A 25118-nucleotide genomic window follows, 5' to 3' on the forward strand; every position below is an offset into this window, starting at 1 on the left:
ATGACGTCACAATACTCTGGCCCCGTGATCACCAGTCATCAGACCCGGAGCGAACATGTTCCGGGGGCCCATGGTAACGGGGTGCTGCGTGAAAGATCACGGGGGTCTCCAGTGGCAGGACCCCCGCGATCAGGCATCTTATCCTCTTTCCTTTGGATAGGGGATAAGATGTCTTAGCGCCGGAGAACCCCTTTAACTACCCCATCAATGTTTACTCACTGTACACGTTTGGCTGTATATAACCCTGTTATCCAGCGCCCAATTTTACACCAAATGGTGCTGTTGTCATTGGAAACCACAAGGGCCCTGAATTACTTTCCACACAGCCACCGCTCATTGCCTCCAAGTGTTTACAAACTGGAATATTGTAATCTTTTATATCATTAGATTTAATCATTAACTCTTAATTATTTTCACTAACCCTTCACTGATCATATTTGGTATAGACACCAATGAGAAGATTTATCATAACCTGTGTAGAGGAAGAGTGGTGCAGTTGCCCATAGCAACCAATCAGACCGCTGCTTTCATTTTTGAAAAGGCCTCTAAAAAATGAAAGAAGCGATCTGATTGGTTGCTATGGGCAACTCAGCAACTTTTCCTCTTCCATGGTCTTAGATATAGGGGGAGATTTATCAAAACCTGTGTAGAGGAAATGTTGCTGAGTTGCCCATAGCAACCAATCAGATTGTGTCTTTCATTTTGCAGAGGCCTTGTTAAAAATGAAAGAAGCGATCTGATTGGTTGCTATGGGCAACTCCCTCTACATAGGTTTTGATAAATCTCCCCCCAAAGAATACGGATACATCCTTTTTTTTTCTATTAAAACGAACCTACACAATGGCGGTATTCTACCTTTTTTTCATTCCACCCCACAAATATTTTATTTAAATATTTCTCAATACATTATAAGGTAAATGAAATGTTCCGGCCCTTTCGTGCTGGAGGGATGTCCCATGAGGCCAAAACGTTCACCTATTAATCCAACATTTTTGGGGTCATAAGTATAAGATTTGTAATTCCTACGACGTATAAAAGCTGGTGAGGTCCTGTAAGTTGGTTTTTGTGAGGGGTTGTAGAGACGCCGGAGCTCTCATAGAGGGCGCATTGTGGGCACAGACGTCTCCTGTTGGCAGTGGGCAGTAGTAGAGAACACATCTCCTCTGCAGCCCTTAGGATCACAAGAATTCTTCTTGTAGGTAGTTTTGATAATAACTTTATATTAGGGGTTATTTGTGATATTTCCATATATAATACAGATTTGCTGTATGGATAATTGTAATACTTCTAATACATCAGCAACCAAGGAGGTGACATCATCAGGTATAGAATGTGATGACATCACAGATGGTGGTCGGTTATACCACTGCACGATACAGGAAAACCCTTCACTTTCTGTTAGTTCAGATTGAAAGCGCTCAGTTTTCCTGAGAGTGAAATATATTTCTTCTTCAAATATGACGAGCCCAACCCTGGCTATCCTGCCATTGTTTTGGGCAATATGGACCTTCGTGGGTGTCCTTACCACCTTCACCATGACCATCGTACAAGGCCATTACCAAACAGGGATCATCAGCATCAGGTAGGAGACTCTATAGGGACATTGGTGGGAATCCTACAATACACCATTCTGTCCTCTAATATCTTCCCCCGAACATTGGATTGGTAAATGGGCACAAAAAGACCTTTTGTAATATGGTTGTTTAAAATGTTTTAAATATTTTTTTCCCCAAACCTACTGGGACACTAACCAGTCCTACAGCAGCACCAATCACCTTCCACCACCACAAGGAGGGACACGCCCCCTCCCACCAATCACCTTCCACCACCACAAGGAGGGACATGCCCCCTCCCACCACACACCAATCACCTTCCACCACCACAAGGAGGGACACGCCCCCTCCCACCACACACCAATCACTTCGCACCACCACAAGGAGGGACACGCCCCCTTCCCCTGAGAGGATTTCTAATACAGTGAGCTAATGAAAGGAGGTATTTTTATAATAAATATAGGTGATAGAGGCATAAACATTAGATGTACATGGTCAGGATTATGCACTGAGTAACATTATTCCTTTTTTGTGGGATCTGACAAATGCGCTTTAAGAAAATAATAGATGTTTCTTATTAGTGTTACTAGTGACCGGCCCTTGTTACTAGTGACCGGTCCTTGTAACTAGTGACCGACCTTTGTTACTAGTGACCGGCCCTTGTTACTACTGACCGGCTCTTGTTACTAGTGACCGTCCCTTGTTACAAGTGACCGTCCATTGTTACTAGTGACCGACCCTTGTTACTGGTGACCGACCCTTGTTACTAGTGACCGGCCCTTGTTACTAGTGACCGGCCCTTGTTACTGGTGACCGACCCTTGTTACTGGTGACCGACCCTTGGTACTAGTGACCGACCCTTGTTACTAGTGACCGGCCCTTGTTACTAGTGACCGGCCCTTGTTACTAGTGACCGGCCCTTGTTACTAGTGACCGGCCCTTGTTACTAGTGACCGGCCCTTGTTACTAGTGACCGGCCCTTGTTACTAGTGACCGGCCCTTGTTACTAGTGACCGGCCCTTGTTACTAGTGACCGGCCCTTGTTACTAGTGACCGGCCCTTGTTACTAGTGACCGGCCCTTGTTACTAGTGACCGACCTTTGTTACTAGTGACCGGCCCTTGTTACTACTGACCGGCTCTTGTTACTAGTGACCGTCCCTTGTTACAAGTGACCGTCCCTTGTTACTAGTGACCGACCCTTGTTACTGGTGACCGACCCTTGTTACTAGTGACCGGCCCTTGTTACTAGTGACCGGCCCTTGTTACTGGTGACCGGCCCTTGTTACTGGTGACCGACCCTTGGTACTAGTGACCGACCCTTGTTACTAGTGACCGGCCCTTGTTACTAGTGACCGGCCCTTGTTACTGGTGACCGGCCCTTGTTACTAGTGACCGACCCTTGGTACTAGTGACCGACCCTTGTTACTAGTGACCGGCCCTTGTTACTAGTGACCGGCCCTTGTTACTAGTGACCGGCCCTTGTTACTAGTGACCGACCCTTGCTACTAGTGACCGACCCTTGGTACTAGTGACCGACCCTTGGTACTAGTGACCGACCCTTGTTACTAGTGACCGACCCTTGTTACTAGTGACCGGCCCTTGTTACTAGTGACCGACCCTTGGTACTAGTGACCGGCCCTTGTTACTAGTGACCGGCCCTTGTTACTAGTGACCGGCCCTTGTTACTAGTGACCGGCCCTTGTTACTAGTGACCGATTCTTGTTACTAGTGACCGGCCCTTGTTACTAGTGACCGGCCCTTGTTACTAGTGACCGGCCCTTGTTACTAGTGACCGACCCTTGTTACTAGTGACCGACCCTTGTTACTAGTGACCGATTCTTGTTACTAGTGACCGGCCCTTGTTACTAGTGACCGGCCCTCGTTACTAGTGACCGACCCTTGTTACTAGTGACCGGCCCTTGTTACTGGTGACCGGCCCTTGTTACTGGTGACCGGCCCTTGTTACTGGTGACCGACCCTTGTAACTAGTGACCGGCCCTTGTTACTAGTGACCGGCCCTTGTTACTAGTGACCGGCCCTTGTTACTAGTGACCGGCCCTTGTTACTAGTGACCGGTCCTTGTTACTAGTGACCGGCCCTTGTTACTAGTGACCGGCCCTTGTTACTAGTGACCGGCCCTGCTAATGTTATATATGGAATCTATTTCTCCTCAGTGACACTGGAGCACAATACCCAGAATCCATCGTGCTGACTGTAGTTTCCACCGTGTCTTCTCTGCTAGGTAAGTGCACTACATGTATCTATAGGAATTATTATTAGTGCCATCCTGAATACAAAGGCGTAGCTAAGGTGTCATGGGTGCAGAAGTTTAGCCTGGGCCCACCTGACCATGCCCATCAGCCATCAAGCAGACATGCCATTCAGGAGCATGGAAAAGCTAGGTCAGATATTGTCACCTAACTTTTCCATGCTCCTTAATGGCATATCTGCTTGTAGCTTGATTACTTTATGCACAGGCAAACTTCAGATGTCATATATTAATCCCTGCAGTGGCATGTGGTTGCTGTATTAAGCAAATGTGCCATTCAGGAGCATGGGGAAGCTGTGTGTGACAGACCTTGTAATGACTCATGGTCCTGTAATGATTACAGTAGCATAAGTCATTACAGGGTTTGTCATACAGCTTTCTTAGGCACCTGAATGGCCAGAAATGTGTCAGTACTAAGCCAATCATGTGCCATTCAGAAGCCTGTAATGATTGCAGGGTCTGACTGTCACACAAAGCTTTCCCAGGCTCCTGAAAGGCACATGATTTACTTAGTACTGACACATTTTAGCCATTCAGGAGCATGGGAAAGCTTTGGCCTGGTCTTGGGGTCCTAGCTCTGTGTACACATTGGTGGGTGGGAGGGTGTCGGGGAGGGTGCTGAGAGGGAGAAGTGTACAGGGATGGTGTAATGAAGGGGGCGGGGCCGAGGAGCTGTGAATAGTAATGAAGGGGCGGACCCAACTAAGAAGTGAATAATAAAGGGGCAGGGCCAACAGCCGAAGTGAAGACTTGTTATTGTTGCTAAAAGCCCATTGGGAATGCTCCTTATTGCTAGATTCTCAGGAATAGTATGTAGACAGTCTGCTCGTATCTTCTGAACAGCTGCACGTAATGGGGTAAGAGAAGCAACGTTAAAAAGAGGGTCCCCCGCACTATAAGCTTAGGTAGGTTAGTGCGGGTGAACCTCCCGTCAGTCCGCCCCTAAACGTAGTACTGTACTGATTGGTCTGTGTGACCCATCTATGCAGCCACAGGCCGCAGCATATAGTGTAGTGACAGGGGGGGTAACTGTGACCCTTACCACCTTTATAGCTGCGCCACTGCTTGAGTAACTACTAACATGGCCGCCATGACAGCTTCAGCACATGTTTACAGACAACTTTTGGCAGATCCACTATGTGTTACTGAATTATATCTCCTGTATATTTTCTAATTGTTAATATCTTCAGACATGTATGTGCTTTGTGTGGTATATATACCATCTATAGACTGTTCTGTATATGGATTTCAGAGGCCGGGATTTTGTTTATAATCTACAAATCCATGGAGATCAAGGCCCTGAAGAAAATCCTTTGTGGAGTCACCTGCCAAACGTGGATGTTGGCATTCGGATGGATTACGTGTGTTGGCAACATCATTACCCCATTGATACAGGTTTGTTTATACAGATTCTGTGGTGTTAGGGCCCCTTAGCTGGTCACCTATGAAGCCCCCTTACCCAGGAGAAGAGCAGCACAGCTGGGGCCATGTATTGGCAGATAACCTGCTGATCTGTAGGTCTTGGGACAGAATGGGCCTGAGCTCACACCCCCTCACAATGATACATAAGGCCCAGTATAAGAATACAGATAATATAATAACACCATTGGCAGATGTAGGATTATCCTGGATACTTACCATTGGCAGATATTAAGTATCCAGGACAATCATATATCTGCTAATGGTGTATAATGATATGGAGCTCTATGTGTTGTCTGATGATAGGTCATCTAGGACAGGATATGTATATTGTGAAATGTCATATTTTCTTTGTTTTCCTCTAGGATTCAGCAATGCTTAATGATAGCTGCCTGGCAGTTTTATCTAGTATGGTCATCTACGGAGGCATATCATTGGCATCTCAGCTGTACCCAGGCTCCAGGGACCGTAGATGTAGACGCCTTACCACCACGGTGCTGTCAGTTACCATCTTGCTGGCTAACATTATCCGTATCCTTTACAATTCACTATGTTATGTTATGGGATTAAAGGAAACTCCAGTAAATCCTTTCAGACACCATAATGACTTTTTAGGTTCTGTCCTTTGCCATTGATGGTGGGGGAGCTGGGTTATCTTGTCACTTCTGTCGTCCACCATGAATTTGTGTTTTTCTACTAAAATATGACCCCATTCTGCAGGGTTGAGGTTATTTTCCTATAGACGTCCTCCTTTCAGGGTTATCCTGTAAAATAGCAGCAATGTACACCTGCACCAGCGAGTATTGCACACAGGTATGTATATTCTACATAGGGCGAACTTCTTCACATGGTTATGGGATCCCAATCCCAGTAATTCCCACCACTGCTTGGTGAATAAAGGGGAAGACCAAAATGGACAAAGTCAAATGTATATGTCTGTTTTATTTTCAGTCTTCCAGAATAACGCTGACCATCTTGGAGTGGGTCGTATTGGTCTGCTCATTTATCAGCCAAATAATGCTGTATTGGGACTTCAAGGTCAGTATATGAAATCCAGATTTACAAGGTCTTGTTCACATGTAGCAGCTTTGTTGTGTCTGGGGCCTTTATATGTCAGTGAATATGAATGGTTACAATATGTCCGGCTCTTCTTTCATTTCTTAGGTTCTTACTATGACAACATCTAAGAGCAACATGATCGAAGCCGAGAGCGTCCTGGCAGTTGATCCATTGAAAGTGCCTCTACTAGATCGAGCGCTTGAGGATCAACTAGAAGACGTGACGCCAGAGGAAACATCATCATGTGACCATGTTATATTAGACCTGTTTTCAGCGGAGGATATAGCAACATCAGACTAGGAGCCATAGGTCCCATCTCCACCCCAACCCCCCCCCCCCCCCAAAAAAAAAAATGGATAGATATATCTATCTATCTATCTCATATCTATCTATTGTGAGAAGGTGAAAGGCATTGTGGTTGATGGTCGGTATGTGTCACCAAGGTTCCTGGCCTTGGTGAAGTAAGAGCCGGTATTTATTCAGTGTCTGTGCTGCAATGCAGACTGACACTGTGGCTGTAGTATGGCTGGAAGGCCTATCTGGGACCGCTTTTACTGGGAATGGCCAAGTGTAGGGTGGGGGCCATTCCCCACAATCCAGGCCGCCTTTTGGTGGCCTTAAAGGCAACCTGCTTCACCAGCTGAGGGGGATTTGCTAGTTGGAGCTCACACTGCCAGAGAGAGCTGAGAGTGGAGTCCTTCCCTAAGAGGTTGGAAGATGGTCAGCAGCCTGCCTGGAGGCCTGGAAAAGACTTGTTTGATACAGTATGGCATGTACTCTTGTGTGAACAAACACCTAAGGAATACAGGTGGACTTTTGTTACATTTGCATTTGTTCTGCATTTAAAGACTGTTTGCCAAGTGTGAATAAAACACTGAACTTTGATTAGAAAAGTCCTGTTTCCTTGCCTCTATACTGCAACCACACCTATCTGCAAGAGCGAGTCATCACATTTGGTGAATGACACGGGCAACGCAGTAAGGTCAGCGATTGAGTTGCAGCACGCTGTTTGCGAAGAACGGAGCCTGGGATAACTTGTTGGAGTGGTTGCTAGGGGCAACGATCCTGCCGACAAGTGACTGACAGTACAGCGGGAGTGTTTTCTCCAAAGAGTCAAGGCAAAGCAGTATCGCCAAAATGAAGGTGGTTATAAAAGCATTTCGGAGGCTTGTGTTAGAGTTAGCCAATCAACATGTTCTAAGGGGGCACCTGGGCCTGCAGAAGATACAGGACCAAATTTTGCAGCGTTTTTACTGGCCCAACGTGTATAAGAAGGTTGAAAGGTATTGTGAATCTTGCCCAACATGCCAAATAACTAGCCCCCAGCCACATTACTGTAGTTCCCTGGTCCCCCTCCCGATTATCAAGGTGCTGTTTGAACGGCTTGCTATGAATATTGTAGGCCCGTTGCCGAAATCCGCTAGAGGCCACCAACACATCCTGGTTGTCCTGGACTATGCTACTCGGTATCCCGAGGCACTACCTCTGCGACATACCTCTGCCATACTCATAGCTAAGGAGCTAATGGAGATGTTATCCCAAGTGGGCTTACTTAACCCCTTAAGGACTCAGGGTTTTTTATGTTTTTGCACTTTCGTTTTTTCCTCCTTACCTTTTAAAAATCATAACCCTTTCAATTTTCCACCTAAAAATCCATATTATGGCTTATTTTTTGCGTCGCCAATTCTACTTTGCAGTTACATTAGTCATTTTACCCAAAAATGCACGGTGAAACGGAAAAAAAATAATTGTGCGACAAAATCCAAGAAAAAACGCCATTTTGTAACTTTTGGGGGCTTCCGTTTCTACGCAGTGCATATTTTGGTAAAAATTACACCTTATCATTATTCTGTAGGTCCATACGGTTAAAATGATACCCTACTTATATAGGTTTGATTTTGTCGCACTTCTGGAAAAAATCATAACTACATGCAGGAAAATTTATACGTTTAAAAATGTCATCTTCTGACCCCTATAACTTTTTTATTTTTCCACGTACAGGGCGGTATGAGGACTCATTTTTTGCGCCGTGATCTGAAGTTTTTATCGGTATGATTTTTGTTTTGATCGGACTTTTTGATCACTTTTTATTCATTTTTTAATGGTATAAAAAGTGACCAAAATACGCTTTTTTGGACTTTGGAATTTTTTGGCGCGTACGCCATTGACCATGCGGTTTAATTAATGATATATTTTTATAGTTCGGACATTTACGCACGCGGCGATACCACATATGTTTATTTTCATTTTTTTTTACACTGTTTTATTTTTTTTATGGGAAAAGGGGGGTGATTCAAACTTTTATTAGGGAAGGGGTTAAATGACCTTTATTAACACTTTTTTTTTACATTTTTTTTGCAGTGTTATAGGTCCCATAGGGACCTATAACACTGCACACACTGATCTTCTACACAGATCACAGGCGTGTATTAGCACGCCTGTGATCAGTGTTATCGGCACTTGACTGCTCCTGCCTGGATCTCAGGCAAGGAGCAGTCATTCGCCGATCGGACACCGAGGAGGCAGGTAAGGGCCCTCCCGGTGTCCTGATTTCACCGCAGGTCTCCCGATTTCACCGCAGCGGTCCCGAACAGCCCGACTGAGCAGCCGGGTCACTTTCACTTTAGAAGCGGCGGTCAGCTTTGACCGTCGCTTCTAAAGGGTTAATACCGCACATCGCCGCGATCGTCGATGTGTGGTATTAGCCGCGGGTCCCGACTGTTGATGAGCGCCGGGACCGACGCGTTATGATGCGGGATCGCGGCGCGATCCCGCTTCATATCGCGGGAGCCGCGCAGGACGTAAATATACGTCCTGCGTCGTTAAGGGGTTAAAAAGGTGTTGACTGACCAGGTAACCCCATTTATGCCAAAGGTAATGAAAGAGCTCATACGTTACTGCAGGTAAAACATCTGTGGTGGCGTTGGGGGATAAAGCCTTGTGGGGTGTAGGGTAGTTAGGGTGTTGCTGTTCAGAATTATAAAGGGCGATGTTAACCCTTGTCACTCGTGACGCCAGGGTGTGGGTTGAATTCTGTAATCTTGATAGGCCTAATGCCACCCTTCCCAAGAGCAATAGGTGAATGTAGAATAAAGGATTGTCCACAACCACTATTAACTGGAAACTTGCAGGAACTTTTACTGAAGAATTTCTGTACATTCAGCAATAGTAACAGTCCAGATAACAGAGTCTCTACAGATATAGTTGAGCAGGGATTGACAGTTGGTTGGGATCAGATAAGCTCAATTTAGCTTCTCAGAGATTTGGCAGCATAGATCCGCTGGATTTAAGGGTGCGTTTAGGTCCAGTAATCTTGCGGGGAGTAGCGGGGAAATGCTTAGTATAACCGCTTTGATATAGGCCGAGGCCGCAAGGCTTTGGGCTAGTAAATTGTCTTGTAAGCTGCGGAGGTCCTACCTCTTCCAGAATCAGCAACCCAAGAGAGCGATCAAGATGGAGCAGCTCCCTTATATGGGCAGGGGCTGGCCATTTTGGATTGGTCCATAACAACTGTCACTCACCGTTACATTGCATTGTGGGTGAACACGTCATGAGAACCTCCAAAGGTCCTGTAGCAAAACCATAGAGTTCTAACCCTAATCACATGACCCGCAGGTCCTGCTATGCTGAACGGGTAGGTATTTGAATATATACATATTTATACTTATATTTATATGAACTTCTATACAAATACAAACTAACCAAGGGGTGACAAGGGGATAACTATAGAAGAGGGACATCAACGTTCCTAGGGACTCTGACTATGGGGACCTCTACAAAGGTACAGTATGAAATACGGTACCGGGACACCACACAACTACGGACCTCCGTTTACCACCCGCAGACGGACGACCTGGTAGAAAGGTTTAACCAAACATTAAAAAATATGTTAAAGCGGGTGGTGGCTAGAGATGGGAAAAATTGGGATCTTTTGCTGCCCTATCTCATGTTCGCAGTGCGAGAAGTGCCCCAGGCTTCTACTGGGTTCTCGCCCTTTGAATTGCTATAGGGCAGACATCCATGTGGTCTGTTAGACCTAGCTAAAGAGGCATGGGAACAACCGCCCACGCCGCACAAAAGTGTAGTTGAATATGTCACTCAGTTGCAGGAACGGATGGAAACAGTGTTGCCCTTGGTTAGGGAACATATGGTAGCAGCTCAGCAAGCTCAGAGAAGAGTTTATAATCGGCAGACTCGGGTTCGGAATTTTAACACGGGAGATCGGGTTCTTGTTCTGGTACCAGCGGTAGACAGCAAGTTTCCGGCTAGGTGGCAGGGTCCCTACGAAGTGATCGAAAAGGTAGGGGAGGTGACATACAGGGTACACCACCCCGGGCGAAGGAAGCCAGAGCAAGTGTACCATGTAAACTTGTTGAAACCCTGGAGAGATAGGGAGACTAGTGTGGATGACAGCCCCCAGCCAGGTTTGTTAGGGGCAGCCCCCAGCCAGGTTTGGACGTACTTATGTCATCCGCCATGACAGTCACTGGACCCCAGGTAAAAATACAGTTGAAACCATACCGGGTACCTGAGTCACGGCGACAAGCCATCTCTGAAGAAGTACAGCAGATGTTAAAATTGGATGTCATCGAGGAGTCAAAAAGTGAGTGGGCCAGTCCAATAGTCTTAATACCGAAGCCAGACGGTGCGCTGCGGTTCTGTAACAATCTCCGCAAACTTAATGAGGTGTCCAAGTTTGATGCATATCCCATGCCCAGAGTTGATGAGCTTCTTGAAAGGCTAGGACAGGCTCGGTATTTTTCTGTTTTGGACCTCAGAAAAGGGTACTGGCAGGTGCCCTTGACGGAGGCTGCCAAAAGAGAAAATAGCCTTTGTCACACCAGAAGGTTTATTTCAGTAGAAGGTGTTACCCTTTGGTGTACATGGTGCTCCCACTACGTTTCAAAGGCTAATGGATATTGTACTTCTGCCACATCGTCGGAATGCCTCAGCTTATCTGGACTATATCATCATCCACAGTACAGACTGGGAAAGTCACCTTCCAAAAGAACAGGCAGTGGTAGACTACCTTAGGAAAGCCGGGTTAACTGCTAACCCCAAAAATGTGCCATAGGGTTGGAAGAGACAAATACCATTTGTCATTGGGCGTGGAGTTGTCAAACCCCAGGTAAACAAAATAGAGGCTATCCGGAATTGGCCCCGAGCTGTCACTACCCGACAGGTGAAGTCATTTCTAGGAATGGTGGGTTACTATATGAGATTCATCCCCCATTTTACTACGGTGACTGTGCCCATAACAGACCTCCTAAAGGGACGCAAATCCATAATGGTGCGCTGGAACGAACAGGCAGAGCAGGCCCTATATGTTTGTGACACCAGACTTCAAAAGGGAATTAGTGGTACAGACCGATGCCTCTGAGGTAGGTCTTGGTACTGTACTCTCCCAAGAAGTCAATGGGGCAGAGCATCCCGTTGTCTTTCTCAGACACAAACTGACCCCGGCCAAGACCATGTCTGGTATAGTGTGAGAAAGTGCCTGGCCATTAAGTGGGCACTCGAGTCTCTCCACTATTATCTGTTGGGCAGGAAGTTTTGTCTTGTGACGGATCATTCCCCCCTTAAGTGGATGTGCCAGGCCAAGGACAAAAATGCCAGGGTCACCAGGTGGTTTCTGTCATTACAGAATTTCAAGTTTAGGGTTGAACACAGAGTGGGTCGTTTGCTAGGCAACGCCGATGCCCTATCACAAGTCCACTGTTGCGCCCCCTCAGGCTTGAACAAAGGGGGGGGGGTATGTGAGAAGGTGAAAGGCATTGTGGTTCATGGGTGATATATGTCACCAAGGCTCCTGTGTCTGTGCTGCGATGGAGACTGACACTCTGGCCATAATATAGCTGGAAGGCCAATCGGGACAGCTCTTACTGGGAATGATCAAGTGAAGGGTGGGGATCATACCCCACAATCCAGGCTGCCTTTTGGTGGCTTTATGACAAATACGTTTTTATCGGAGCTTGACAATAAAAATATAACAAGACAGTTTAAAACAATCCATTGCTTACACAGATGACCTGAATGAGTAGGGGTACACAATTCCATGCAGGAGTGGCCAGCCGTCCCTAAAGAATAAATCGCAACCTCCATAAGGAAGCCGCTACCAGCACATCCCCATAAACACCATAACACTGCTCACAACAGCCACAACCATCAAAGGGATGCATTAATATAGAGGGAAGGCATAGCCCCCACTGCACTAATTTAAACACCAGCTCAAAATATCCCTTTATTACCCAATCATGCCGGTCACAATAACACCAATAGACGTACAGTAAAAGGAATACAAGACAAAAGAAAGAAGCAAAGTCGAAGAACACAATAAGAGAAGAGTTCAGTAGGACAAACAGGTAGGAAAAGTAAGAAAAGAATAAGAAAAAAAAGAATAAGAAAGTCAGGAGGAGGGGAGGCGGGGGAACGGGTAAGGAGGGAGGGAAGAGAAGCCACCATGGAAAGGACATATGAACTAACCTAACCAAGTTAGAAATTCTGCCGATTCCCTATTACTGTCCCAGGAGGCCCAGACCGCCGTAAAGACATCCAATTTGTCATTATCAGTAGCTACCATCTCCTTCATCCTACGAATCCTATTTATCGTTTCTACCAGCTCGACTCTCGTGGGCGTCACCATAGTCTTCCAGTGGCGAGGGATAACCGCTCTTGCAGCACCAAGAAAGTGCCTCAGGAGACCCTTCTTTGCCCCAGACAATGAGCCAGGCAATAGAGAGAGAAGAGTTATGGCGGGGTCAGGAGAGATCGAGCCCGAGGAAACCCTATTGTACAAATCAAACACCTCGTCCCAGAAGGAATGGATTAGAGGGCAATCCCACCAGGTATGGAGGTAAGAACCCAATCCCTGACCACAATGCCAACACGTCGCCGGTACCGTAGGGAAAATCCTATGTAAGTGGCCAGGACATCTATACCACCGACATAGAACCTTGAAATTACGCTCCTGTATCCTAGAGGAAAGAGAAGCCCTGTGTGTCAGAGTAAAAATCTTAACTATCTCGGAGTCAGAGAAAACACGATCCAGATCCGTCTCCCATCGAGCAATAAAGTCTGGTTTGATCGAGTCGTCAACTGTACTTCGCAGCATCGCATAGACTGAGGAAATGGTATGTATAGGTGGAGAGGAAAGAGTGCACAGAGTCTCAAAACCAGTCAGTGATCTATGTAATTGTGAGTTCGGATGCAGGGATAGGTAGTATGACCAAAGGTGCTCATAGGTAAACCATGAACCAGGAGAGTCAGTATTGAGGGAAGCCAGGGGGACCAGGGTAGAGGAGGTGGTCACCACAAGCAAACTGGGAAGGGAAGCAGCGAAACAGGACAATAAGGCAAGGACTGCCGAGTCATGACCAAGAGCCGGATTACTAAACAGAGGAGTGAGGGGTCCAGGGCGGGATGAAATGTCTGAGGTATGTAGGATGGAGTCCCACACCGGCAAAAGAAGGCGTGTGAGAAAAGGAAGAGCAACACTAGAAGGTCTAGACCCCGGAGGCAACCAGAGAAGAGCAGCAGGATGTATCGGAGAAAAATCAATTTCCAGAGCTACCCATTGTTTGGAGGAGGCATGATGGCTGTTAGAATTCGGCAGGCGGGATGTGGATCCTCTGTGTCAGCGAGGGATTGGCGTGGACCGTGTCGGTGGACCGGTTCTAGGTTGCTACTGGTATTCACCAGAGCCCGCCGCAAAGCGGGATGGTCTTGCTGCGGCGGTAGCAACCAGGTCGTATCCACCGGCAACGGCTCAACCTCGCTGACTGCTGAGAAGGCGTGGGACAGAAGGACTAGGCAGAGACAAGGTCAGACGTAGCAGAAGGTCGGGGCAGGCGGCAAGGTTCGTAGTCAATAGAAATAGCAAGAGGTCAGGAACACTGGTAAGGCAAACACTATAAATGCTTTCTCTGGCACAAGGCAACAAGATCCGGCAAGGAAGTGAAGGGGAAGTGAGGTTAAATAGACAGGGAGCAGGTGGAGGTTAATTAGACTGATTGGGCCAGGCACCAATCATTGGTGCACTGGCTCTTTAAATCTTAGAGAGCCGGCGCGCGCGTGCCCTAAGGATTGGAGCCGCGCGCGCCAGGACGAGACAGCCGGGGACCGGGACAGGTGAGTGACTTGGGATGCGATTCGCGAGCGGGCGCGTCCCGCTATGCGAATCGCATTCCCGCCGGCAGTGTCAGCTCAGCACTCCTGGTCAGCGGGTCTGACCGGGGCGCTGCAGAGAGAGGAACACCGCGAGCGCTCCGGGGAGGAGCAGTACCCCCCCCCTTAGGTCTCCCCCTTTTTTTGTCCGGATGTTGCTCCACATGGGACGAGGACATTGGGAGCGATTGTAGAGTCTCCTTCTGGATGACAGTGAAGTCCTGGGTATGCTCATCAACGGCAGGCAGTTCAGAAGGAGTGGGAATGGGGAGGGGGGGCAGAGGGTGAAGCTTGGCACGGGGCAGAGTGTTACCAGGACGGGGGCTATGAGGAGGCACGGCATAGTCCTGATAGGCCTTGCGGAGACCAGGTATAGGAGGAGACATAGGGGTTTGACTGGCAGGACTGAGAGCAGACGTGAGGCATTTTTTGTGGCAAGAAGCACCCCAGCTCTTGATCTCCCCGGTGGTCCAGTCAAGGGTAGGAGAGTGGCGTTGGAGCCATGGCAGACTGAGGAGGACTTCAGATGTGCAGTTGGGCAAAACAAAAAAATAAATTTTTTCGTGATGCCGTCCAATGCTCATGAGCAGGGGTTCTGTGCGGTAACACACAGTGCAGTCCAACTTTACTCCGTTGACCGAGGAAATGTAGAGCGGTTTGATGAGACAGGTCACAGGGATGTTGAACTTATTAACAAAAGAGGCCAAAATGAAATTTCCCGCAGAACCAGAGTCCAAGAAGGCCATAGCTGAGAAGGAAGAGTTGGCAGAAGGAGAAATCCCCACGGGCACAGTGAGACGTGGAGAAGCAGACTTCATACCAAGAGACGCCACACCCACGTGAGCTGGGTGCATGCGTGCGTTTCCCAGACGTGGAGGACGAATAGGGCAATCCACCAAGAAATGTTCGGTACTAGCGCAGTACAGACATAAATTTTTATCTCTACGGCGAGTCCTCTCTTCATGGGTCAGGCGAGACCGATCCACTTGCATAGCCTCCTCGGCGGGAGGCACAGGGGTAGATTGCAAAGGATACTGTGAGAGAGGTGCCCAGAGATCAAGGTCTTTTTCCTGGCGGAGCTCCTGGTATCTTTCAGAAAAACGCATGTCAATGCAGGTGGCCAAATGGATAAGTTCATGCAGGTTGGCAGGAATTTCTCGTGCGGCCAGCACATCCTTGATGTTACTGGATAGGCCTTTTTTAAAGGTCGCGCAGAGGGCCTCGTTGTTCCAAGATAATTCAGAGGCGAGGGTACGAAATTGGATGGCGTATTCTCCTACAGAAGAATTTCCCTGGACCAGGTTCAGCAAGGCAGTCTCGGCAGAAGAAGCTCGGGCTGGTTCCTCGAAGACTCTACGAACCTCAGTGAAGAAGGACTGTACAGTGGCAGTGACAGGATCATTGCGGTCCCAGAGCGGTGTGGCCCATGAGAGGGCCTTCCCAGACAGGAGACTAACCACGAAAGCCACCTTCGACCGTTCTGTAGGAAATAGGTCCGACAGCATATCCAAATGGAGGGGACATTGTGACAGAAAACCACGGCAAAGTCTAGAGTCCCCATCAAATTTGTCCGGCAGGGACAAGCGTAGGCCAGGAGCGGGCACTCGCTGCGGTGGAGGTGCAGGAGCTGGCGGAGGAGATGGTTGCTGCTGTAGCTGAGGCAGAAGTTACTGTAGCATGGCGGTCAACTGCGACAACTGCTGTCCTTGTTGGGCGAACTGTTGTCCAAGTTGCTCTATCTGTTGAGACTGCTGGGCGACCACCGTGGTAAGGTCAGCGACAACTGGCAGCGGGACCTCAGCGGGATCCATGGCCGGATCTACTGTTAGGATTCGTCAGGCTGGATGTGGATCCTCTGTGTCAGCGAGGGATTGGCGTGGACCGTGTCGGTGGACCGGTTCTAGGTTGCTACTGGTATTCACCAGAGCCCGCTGCAAAGCGGGATGGTCTTGCTGCGGCGGCAGCAACCAGGTCGTATCCACCGGCAACGGCTCAACCTCGCTGACTGCTGAGAAGGCGTGGGACAGAAGGACTAGGCAGAGGCAAGGTCAGACGTAGCAGAAGGTCGGGGCAGGCGGCAAGGTTCGTAGTCAATAGCAATAGCAAGAGGTCAGGAACACTGGTAAGGCAAACACTATAAACGCTTTCTCTGGCACAAGGCAACAAGATCCGGCAAGGAAGTGAAGGGGAAGTGAGGTTAAATAGACAGGGAGCAGGTGGAGGTTAATTAGACTGATTGGGCCAGGCACCAATCATTGGAGCACTGGCCTTTTAAATCTTAGAGAGCTGGCGCGTGCGTGCCCTAAGGAGCGGAGCCGCGCGCGTCAGGACGAGACAGCCGGGGACGGGGACAGGTGAGTGACTTGGGATGCGATTCACGAGCGGGCGCATCCCGCTATGCGAATCACATCCCTGCCGGCAGTGTCAGTGCAGCGCTCCCGGTCAGCGGGTCTGACCGGGGCGCTGCAGAGAGAGGAACGCTGTGAGCGCTCCGGGGAGGAGCAGGGACCCGGAGCGCTCGGCGTAACAATGGCAAAAATCCAGTATGCGAGAGCAAATCACCGCCTTATAATAAAGACGGAAGTCCGGGAGTCCCGCGCCTCCCCTCTCCCGGCTCCGTATCAGGATCTGATAACGTAATCTAGGACCACCCACGGACCAAATGAATCTGGTTATCATGGAGCGGAGCCTGGAGAAGAAGGACACCGAAATCCGAAAGGGCAGCGACTGCATAAGATATAGTAAACGTGGTAAAACATCCATCTTGACAACTGCCATCCTGCCAAACCATGAGAGCGTGAGCTTGCCCCAGGAGGAGAAGTCCCATTTCAGTGAGCTCAGTAAGGGGAGATAATTAATATGGAACAAGGAGGAAAGATCAGGTCCCAATTGTATGCCTAAATACGTAATTGTGTTGTGTGGAGTTTTAAAGGGAAATTGGGAGGTGAGCTCAGTAAAGACATCTTGGGGCATGGAGATGTTGAGAAGTTCCGATTTATGTGAGTTAATCTTGAAATTACTCAAAGCACCATAGTCTGCGAACTCGGAAAGAATAACAGGGATGGAAATGCGAGGGGAGGAAACATATGACAGCATGTCATCAGCAAAAAGCGACAGCTTATAAGTGGAGGAACGGAAGGAGAGACCCCTGATGGAGTCGTTCTGTCTCAATGCCACAGCCAAATATTCCATCGCAATCACATAAAGAAGCTGGGATAGGGGGGCAATCGTGCCATGTCCCATTTCTAACATCAAACGGGGCCGACAGCACAACATTCACCTTAACTTGGGCTGTTGCACCTCCATAAAGGGCCAGGATATGGTTGTGAAACCTAGGTCCCTTCCCCATATGGGCCAAAGCCAGATCCAGAAACTCCCAACCTACTCTTTCGAAGGCCTTTTCAGCGTCTATAGAAACAAGGCAAAGGGGAAGGCCTTTGGATTTGGCTGCGGCAATGAGAGAGAACGACTTCAAGGTATTATCCCTAGCTTCGTGGCCCATGACAAAGCCCACTTGATCAGTATGTATAAGTGAGGGTAGTAAGAGGCCTAAACGTAAAGCCAAGATCTTAGAGTACAATTTGAGATCTATATTAAGGAGCGAAATGGGTCGATAATTACTACAGCTAGAGGGGTCTTTATTAGGTTTCGGGAGCACCGTGATATGGGCAGCTAGAGCCTGAGAAGGGAAGCGAGCACCATCACTTATAGAATTAAAAGATCGTAATAAAGGAGGAGCTACCATGCCAGAGAACAGTTTATAAAATCGTGCCATAAACCCATCGGGTCCCGGACTCTTACCGTTTTTCAAAACTTTGATGGCGTCGGTCACCTCCCCAAGCTCCAGCGGCCGCTCCAGATGCTCCCAAGATGAGGAGGACAGAGCAGGAAGACTATGGCGGTCTAAGTAGGAATTAGTTTTATCATGCAAAGCAAAAACAGGGAGATCCGAATATCTACCCTTGATATTATATAAGGATTGATAATAGGTTCGGAACTCTTCAATAGTGTTGAGCGGCATAGGCCATATTCGAATTTGTGATATTTCGCGAATATCTGGATGAATATTCGTCATATATTCGCTAAATTCACATATTCGTAATATTCGCGTTTTATTTCCGCATATGCGAAAATTCACGTATGCGAAAATTTGTATATGCGAAACTTTGCATATATAAAAATTAGCATATGCGAAAATTAGCATATGCAAAATTCGCACGCCAGTCTCACACAGTAGTATTAGAGCCTGCTTTACAACACACAAGCTGGAAAAAATAAAAATAAAAAAAATGAATATTCGTAATTACGAATATATAGTGCTATATTCGCGAATATTCCTGAATTCGCGAATATGCGATATTGCTCGTATTGCGAATATTCGGGAGCAACACTACTCTTCAACAATCTGCGGTGTTGAGTGTAATTTGCCGGACGTGGGAGATGTCAGGGATAAGATGTAAGGGGTGGACAATCGTGGGTGTAAAGCCCTGGAGAGCCAGGAGCCAGCCTTGTCAGCGTACTCGTAGTATCCCCTATGCACCCTTTCCCTTAAGCAAAACGATCTCCTATCTAAACAAGTGAGTATCTGTTGTCGAACAGAGGAAATTTGGGCCCTAGTGGAATCATTATAAGATCTCTTATTTGATGCTTCCAAGGAGGCTAGGGAGTCAAAGAGAGTACGTAATTGGCTAGCATGCTCTTTTTTGAGACGGGAGCCATGAGCTATAAATATGCCACGGACCGTACACTTCAACGCTTCCCATTGAGTAGGCGCCGAGGTAGCGTCGGAGGCATGGATTTCCAAAAATTCAGAGATCACTCTTTTGACTTCCTGCACACATAAAACATCCTTAAGAAGATGATCATTTAGCCTCCAGGAGACCGCACGGGGAGCACTAGGAGATAATTGTATGCTGACAAGGACCGGGGCATGGTCCAACCATACTATCGGGGCAATAGTTGCGCGTGGGGAAAGAGAAAGGAGAGGATGGCTAAGGAACACCATATCTAGGCGACTATAGGATTTATGGGCAGGTGAAAAAAAGGTGAAGTCCCTAACCCTGGGGTGAGACGCGCGCCACACGTCCACCAACCGGCGATCAAGGAGTTCTTTCCTCAGTCTACGCAAAGCTGCAAAGGACAAAGAGGACTTACCAGTGGATGTGTCCAAGAGAGGATCCCATACCCAGTTGAAATCACCCTCCAAGATTATCTGCGAGGAGCCAGCAAATTCATCCAGAAGATGGAGGACCTTAGAGGCAAAGAAAACCTGTTCCTGGTTAGGAAAATAAACAGAGGCAACGGTGAATACATGGGAGGAATGAGAGAATTGTATAAACACATAGCGACCATGAGGGTCACATGATGATTTCAATACAGTAGGCTGGAAGGACCTATGAAAGGCTATAGACACCCCTTTAGATTTAGAATCAGTAGACATTGTGTGAAACCATACTGGATATAACCGGTCATTAATCACCGGGCAACTAGTAGATAGAAAATGCGTTTCCTGAAACAGGGCAATTAACACCTTTTGTTTATGTAGGTACCTAGATATTTGGTGTCGCTTTTCAGGGACATTCAGACCCTTCACATTAAACGAACAGACAGATAATGTATCCATGGTGGTTCACCAAGGGTCAGGGGGACAGGGAGGATAGGGAGGGGCAGAAAAGGGGTAAAAGGGAAGGGTAGGAGAAGGGAAGAGGACAAAGAGAAGAGACAAACCAAGAGAGAAGATAAGAGAGAAAGAAAGGAAGGACCGAAACAAGAGAAATAAACATATACGAAAAAACATAAAAGTTTTGGTAACAGCACTAACAGTGAACAGAATACTAGCCACTAGGAGAGCAGCATAAGGCGGTATCCCACCCACCGCCGGGTTCTTGGCAGGGCAATACCAGCCCATCTCAACCCAAGGTAAAGGCAATCCAAGGTATGACCGAACAAGCAGTCAGAAACTATAAATCACCCCAATTACCCTCCGTCTCTGCCATTGAGATGTATTGAGGGGGCGTGTCGGCCGCCGCTTCGTGCGGGGGTGGACACCCGCTATCTGGCCGGAGAGCCGGGGCCCTGTACAGAGAGATCGCAGGGGGCCCCAGCGGTCGGACCCCCCGCGATCTCAAACTTATACCCTATCCTTAGGATAGGGGATAAGATTTTCACCACTGGACTACCCCTTTAAGTCAGGACCTTGTGTGAAGCGGCCACAGAGAGGCGGAGATATGAGCTGTAGGCTCCCAGCCCTGCCACTCAACCCATTACCTGCGCATCCAGAGGCAGCAAGTAGTGCAGTGATTCCCAACCGTGATTTTTTTAAATTTTTTTTATTTCCCTCCCCGACACCGCAGGGGGGAGGGAAGCTACGCTGTGCGTGCGCCTGAGGCTGTAACAAGACCTGCGATGAGGTCACCGTCATGTGATCAGTCACATGGAGGAGGAGGAATCACATGATCAGGGGCTGCTGTTCTAGGCTTCAGCGTACCCCTACGTCCCTTAGCTTCCCCCTTCCCCCTGCGGCCCAGAGAGGGGAAGTATGCGAAAGCTGAGTCGGGCCGGTGTAGTGACCCGTGCCCCAGCGTCCCCCTCTCCCCTGCGGCGCAGTGAATAATTGCCCTGCCGGAGTCGGTGCCCTGCCAGAGATTGGAAGAACAGGGAACAAAAATGGCTTGCTTGAGGTACTATACCATATCCATTCCCCCCCCCTCACTGTGAATCCCCCCTCACCCATGTGCATCCCCCCTCACCCATGTGCATCCCCCCTCTCACCCATGTGCATCCCCCCTCACCCATGTGCATCCCCCCTCACCCATGTCCACCCCTCTCTCACCCATATCCACCCCTCTCACCCATGTCATCCCCCCCTCACCCATGTGCATCCCCTCCTCACCCATGTGTATCCCCCCTCACCCATGTGCATCCCCCTCTCACCCATGTTCACCCCTCATTGTCCACCCCTCTGACCACATACTTGTCACCCATGTACACCCCTCTGTCACCCGTTACCACCTTGTCACTCCTGTCCACCCCTCTGTCACCCATGTACATCCCTTTACACTCCTCTGTCACCCATGTACACCCCTATGCCACCCATGTACACTCCGCTACACCCCTCTGCCACCCATGTACACTCCTCTACACCCCTCTGTCACCCATGTACACTCCTCTACACCCCTCTGTCACCCATGTACACTCCTCTACACCCCTCTGTCACCCATGTATACCCCTCTACATCCCTGTCACCCATCTACACTCCCCTATACCCCTGTCACCCATGTACACTCCACTACACCCCTCTGCAACCCATGTACACCCCTCTGCAACCCATGTACACCCCTCTACACTCCTCTGCCACCCATGTACACTCCTCTATACCCTTCTGTCACCCATGTATACCCCTCTACACCCCTCTGTCACCAATGTACACTCCCCTACACCCCTCTGCAACCCATGTACACCCCTTTACACCCTTCTGCAACCCATGTACAGCCCTCTACACTCCTCTGCCACTCATGTACACTCCTCTATACCCCTCTGTCACCCATGTATACCCCTCTACACCCCTGTCACCCATGTATACCCCTCTACACCCCTCTGTCACCCATGTACACTCCTCTACACCCCTCTGCAACCCATGTACACCCCTTTACACCCCTCTGCCACCCATGTACACCCCTTTATACCCCTCTGCCACCCATGTACACTCCTCTACACCCCTGTCAACCATGTACACTCCTCTACACCCCTCTGTCACCCATGTACACTCCTCTATACCCCTCTGTCACCCATGTAGACTACTCTACAACCCTCTGCCACCACTGTAAACCCATCTATCACCCCCTACACCCCTCTGTCACCCCCATGTACTCCTCTACACACCTGTCTCCCATGAACACCCCTTTGTCACCCATGAACACCCCTCTGTCACCCCCATGTACACTCCTCTACACACCTGTCTCCCATGTACACCCCTTTATACCCCTCTGCCACCCATGTACACCGCTTTACACCCCTCTGCCACCCATGTACACTCCTTTACACCCCTCTGTCACTCCTCTACACACCTGTCTCCCATGTACAACCCTTTGTCACCCATGTACAGCCCTCTGTCTCCCCCATACACTCCTCTACACACCTGTCTCCCATGTACACCCCCTCTGTTACCCCTCTACACCTATATGCCCCTGTATTCCTCTTCACTTGTAAAAGGGGAATCTGGAGGACGATGCTGGTAAAGTGCGGAGCCTAATAGGTTTGTTTTGCAGGTTTAACGGTGAAGAGTTGTGGCTGGAAGAAATGGTCAGGACGGTCCAGACCAGACAAATGACGCTGATCAGAGAAGACGTTATTGGTGAGTTGCTGTATAAAGCAGCACTTTAAACTACATATCCACTGATAAATAGATATTGGAATTTGTGTGCATTGTGGCTTTTAAAAAAAAAGGTCAGGGTGCCCCGCGAAAAAAAAAATTCCGGAAGGGTGCCCCGAACCGAAAAAGGTTGGGAAACACTGGTATACAGGATTTGGTCAGTAACACTATGATGGTAATATGTAAGGTGATAATATTCCTCCTTTTATAGTGCAATTATTGTTAATATCAGTCTAAGTATAGAGGACTTGGTCAGTTACAGTGTGATGGTAATATTTCTTTTCCTCCCATACTATTGTAAGGCTTGGTGCACACTACATTTTGTAACTACGGTTCCCGTATACGGCTGGGAGAAGGGGGGGCGTGGCTTAATCACGGCGCCCGCACTCAGCCGTATAGGGGAACCGTATTTAATGTATGTCTATGAGCCGACCGGAGTGAACCGCAGCCTCCGGTTGGCTGCTTTTTTGGCCGTATGCGGTTTCCCGACCATAGGCAAAAACACGGTCGACAACGTTTTTGCCTGCGGTCGGGAAACCGCATACGGCCGAAAACGCAGCCGACCGGAGGCTGCGGTTCACTCCGGTCGGCTCATAGACATGCATTAAATACGGTTCCCCTATACGGCTGAGTGCGGGCGCCGCGATTAAGCCACATCCCCCCTTCTCCCAGCCGTATACGGGAACCGTAGTTACAAAACAAAGTGTGACCCCAGCCTTACTAGGTAAATGTATGACTTACCGTATTTTTCGCCGTATAAGACGCACTTTTTCTTCCCCAAAACTGGGGGGAAAAAGTCGGTTTGTCTTATACAGCGAATACACCCCTATGGCGGCGGTCCCTGCGGCCATCAACGGCCGGGACCCGCGGCTAATACAGGACATCACCGATCGCGGTGATGCCCTGTATTAACCCTTCAGACGCGGCGATCAAAACTGACCGCCCAATCTGAAGGGAAAGTGACACTAACCAGGCTGTTCGGGACCGCCGCGATTTCACCGCGGCGGTCCCGAACAGCCCGACTGAATAGCCGGGTTAGTGCTTACAGGACACTGGGGGGGACCTTACCTGCCTCCTTGGTGTCTTCTCCATTCAGCCGGCGTGCGACGGAGAGCGAGGATACCCGGCCAGCAGCAGAGACGTTCCGGAGCGACGGGGACACGGCGACAGCGATGGAGCGACATCCAGGGCAGCGGTGACGGATCCGGAGCGGCGGGGACACGTGAGTATTACCTCCTATGCAGTGGTCTTCAATCTGCGGACCTCCAGATGTTGCAAAACTACAACTCCCAGCATGCCCGGACAGCCAACGGCTGTCCGGGCATGCAGGAAGTTGTAGTTTTGCAACATCTGGAGGTCCGCAGGTTGAAGACCACTATTGGGTTCAAAATCTTTATTTTTTTAGATTTTGCCCCTAAAAATTGGGTGCGTCTTATATGCCGGTGAAACCTATAGGACGAAAAATACGGTATATAGACATATACAGTATTATAATGCATGGAAAATTGACACATATATAAATTGCTCCAGCATAGTGAAATACAGTAGCAATTTATTTCTTCGAAATATATATCGAGGAAATAAATAAATAAAATAAATATACTATTGGCCTCTCACCACAGCCAAGCCAGATCACCCTGCTCTGTACAGACGAGGGGCAAACAACCCGAAACAGCTGTCTGCAGATGGGTCCTCTTTCCTTCTGGAGAGAGTTCTGGCTTGGCATAAATACCAATCAGTTCTGAGACTTCTTAAATGGAGCCTGAGCTGTTTTGCAGAAAACACTACCTGTGATGGTGGTGTGGTGAGCTAATTTAAATATTTTTTTACCCAGAAGCCAGCGGAGTGCTAAATGGCCTAACTTGAATCTCCGTTACACCTGAAGAGGTGTCCTCTCCCCGAGGAAAGTACTGACCCCGTTTATGTATGTATATATGTATGTATGGAGAGAGACAGAGAGAGACAGAGAGAGACAGAGACAGAGACAGACAGAGAGAGAGAGACAGAGAGAGAGAGAGATCTATATATATATATATATATATATATATATATATATATATATATAAATACCGGAATCTTTGCAGCACTCCCAAAGCCATGCATGTGGGTGTCAAGCGTCCTAGGTCTGATCGAGACCTTTTTAGATATCCAAAAAGAGATGGTGCAGCACTCCAAAATATTCAAAAACAAAGTGAATTTATTCACCACATGTTACCAACAGCAACGTTTCAGCTCAACACAAGAGCCTTTTTCAAGCATATATATTAGTGTACTGTAAAGGGA

General features: G+C 48.4%; 1 protein-coding gene across 1 annotated transcript; it reads left to right on the plus strand.

The window, feature by feature from the left end:
• Positions 1-1384: 1384 nt before the first annotated feature.
• Positions 1385-7955, plus strand: LOC130297346 (DNA damage-regulated autophagy modulator protein 2-like). Its single transcript, XM_056549737.1, has 7 exons — positions 1385-1582; positions 3729-3796; positions 5076-5218; positions 5608-5773; positions 6000-6055; positions 6194-6280; positions 6407-7955. The coding sequence occupies exons 1-7, from the start codon at positions 1458-1460 to the stop codon at positions 6599-6601; spliced, it is 840 nt and encodes a 279-aa protein (XP_056405712.1). The 5' UTR covers positions 1385-1457; the 3' UTR covers positions 6602-7955.
• Positions 7956-25118: the final 17163 nt, after the last annotated feature.

The sequence above is a fragment of the Hyla sarda genome, chromosome 13 (genome assembly GCF_029499605.1).
Source record: "Hyla sarda isolate aHylSar1 chromosome 13, aHylSar1.hap1, whole genome shotgun sequence".
Lineage (NCBI taxonomy): Eukaryota > Metazoa > Chordata > Amphibia > Anura > Hylidae > Hyla > Hyla sarda.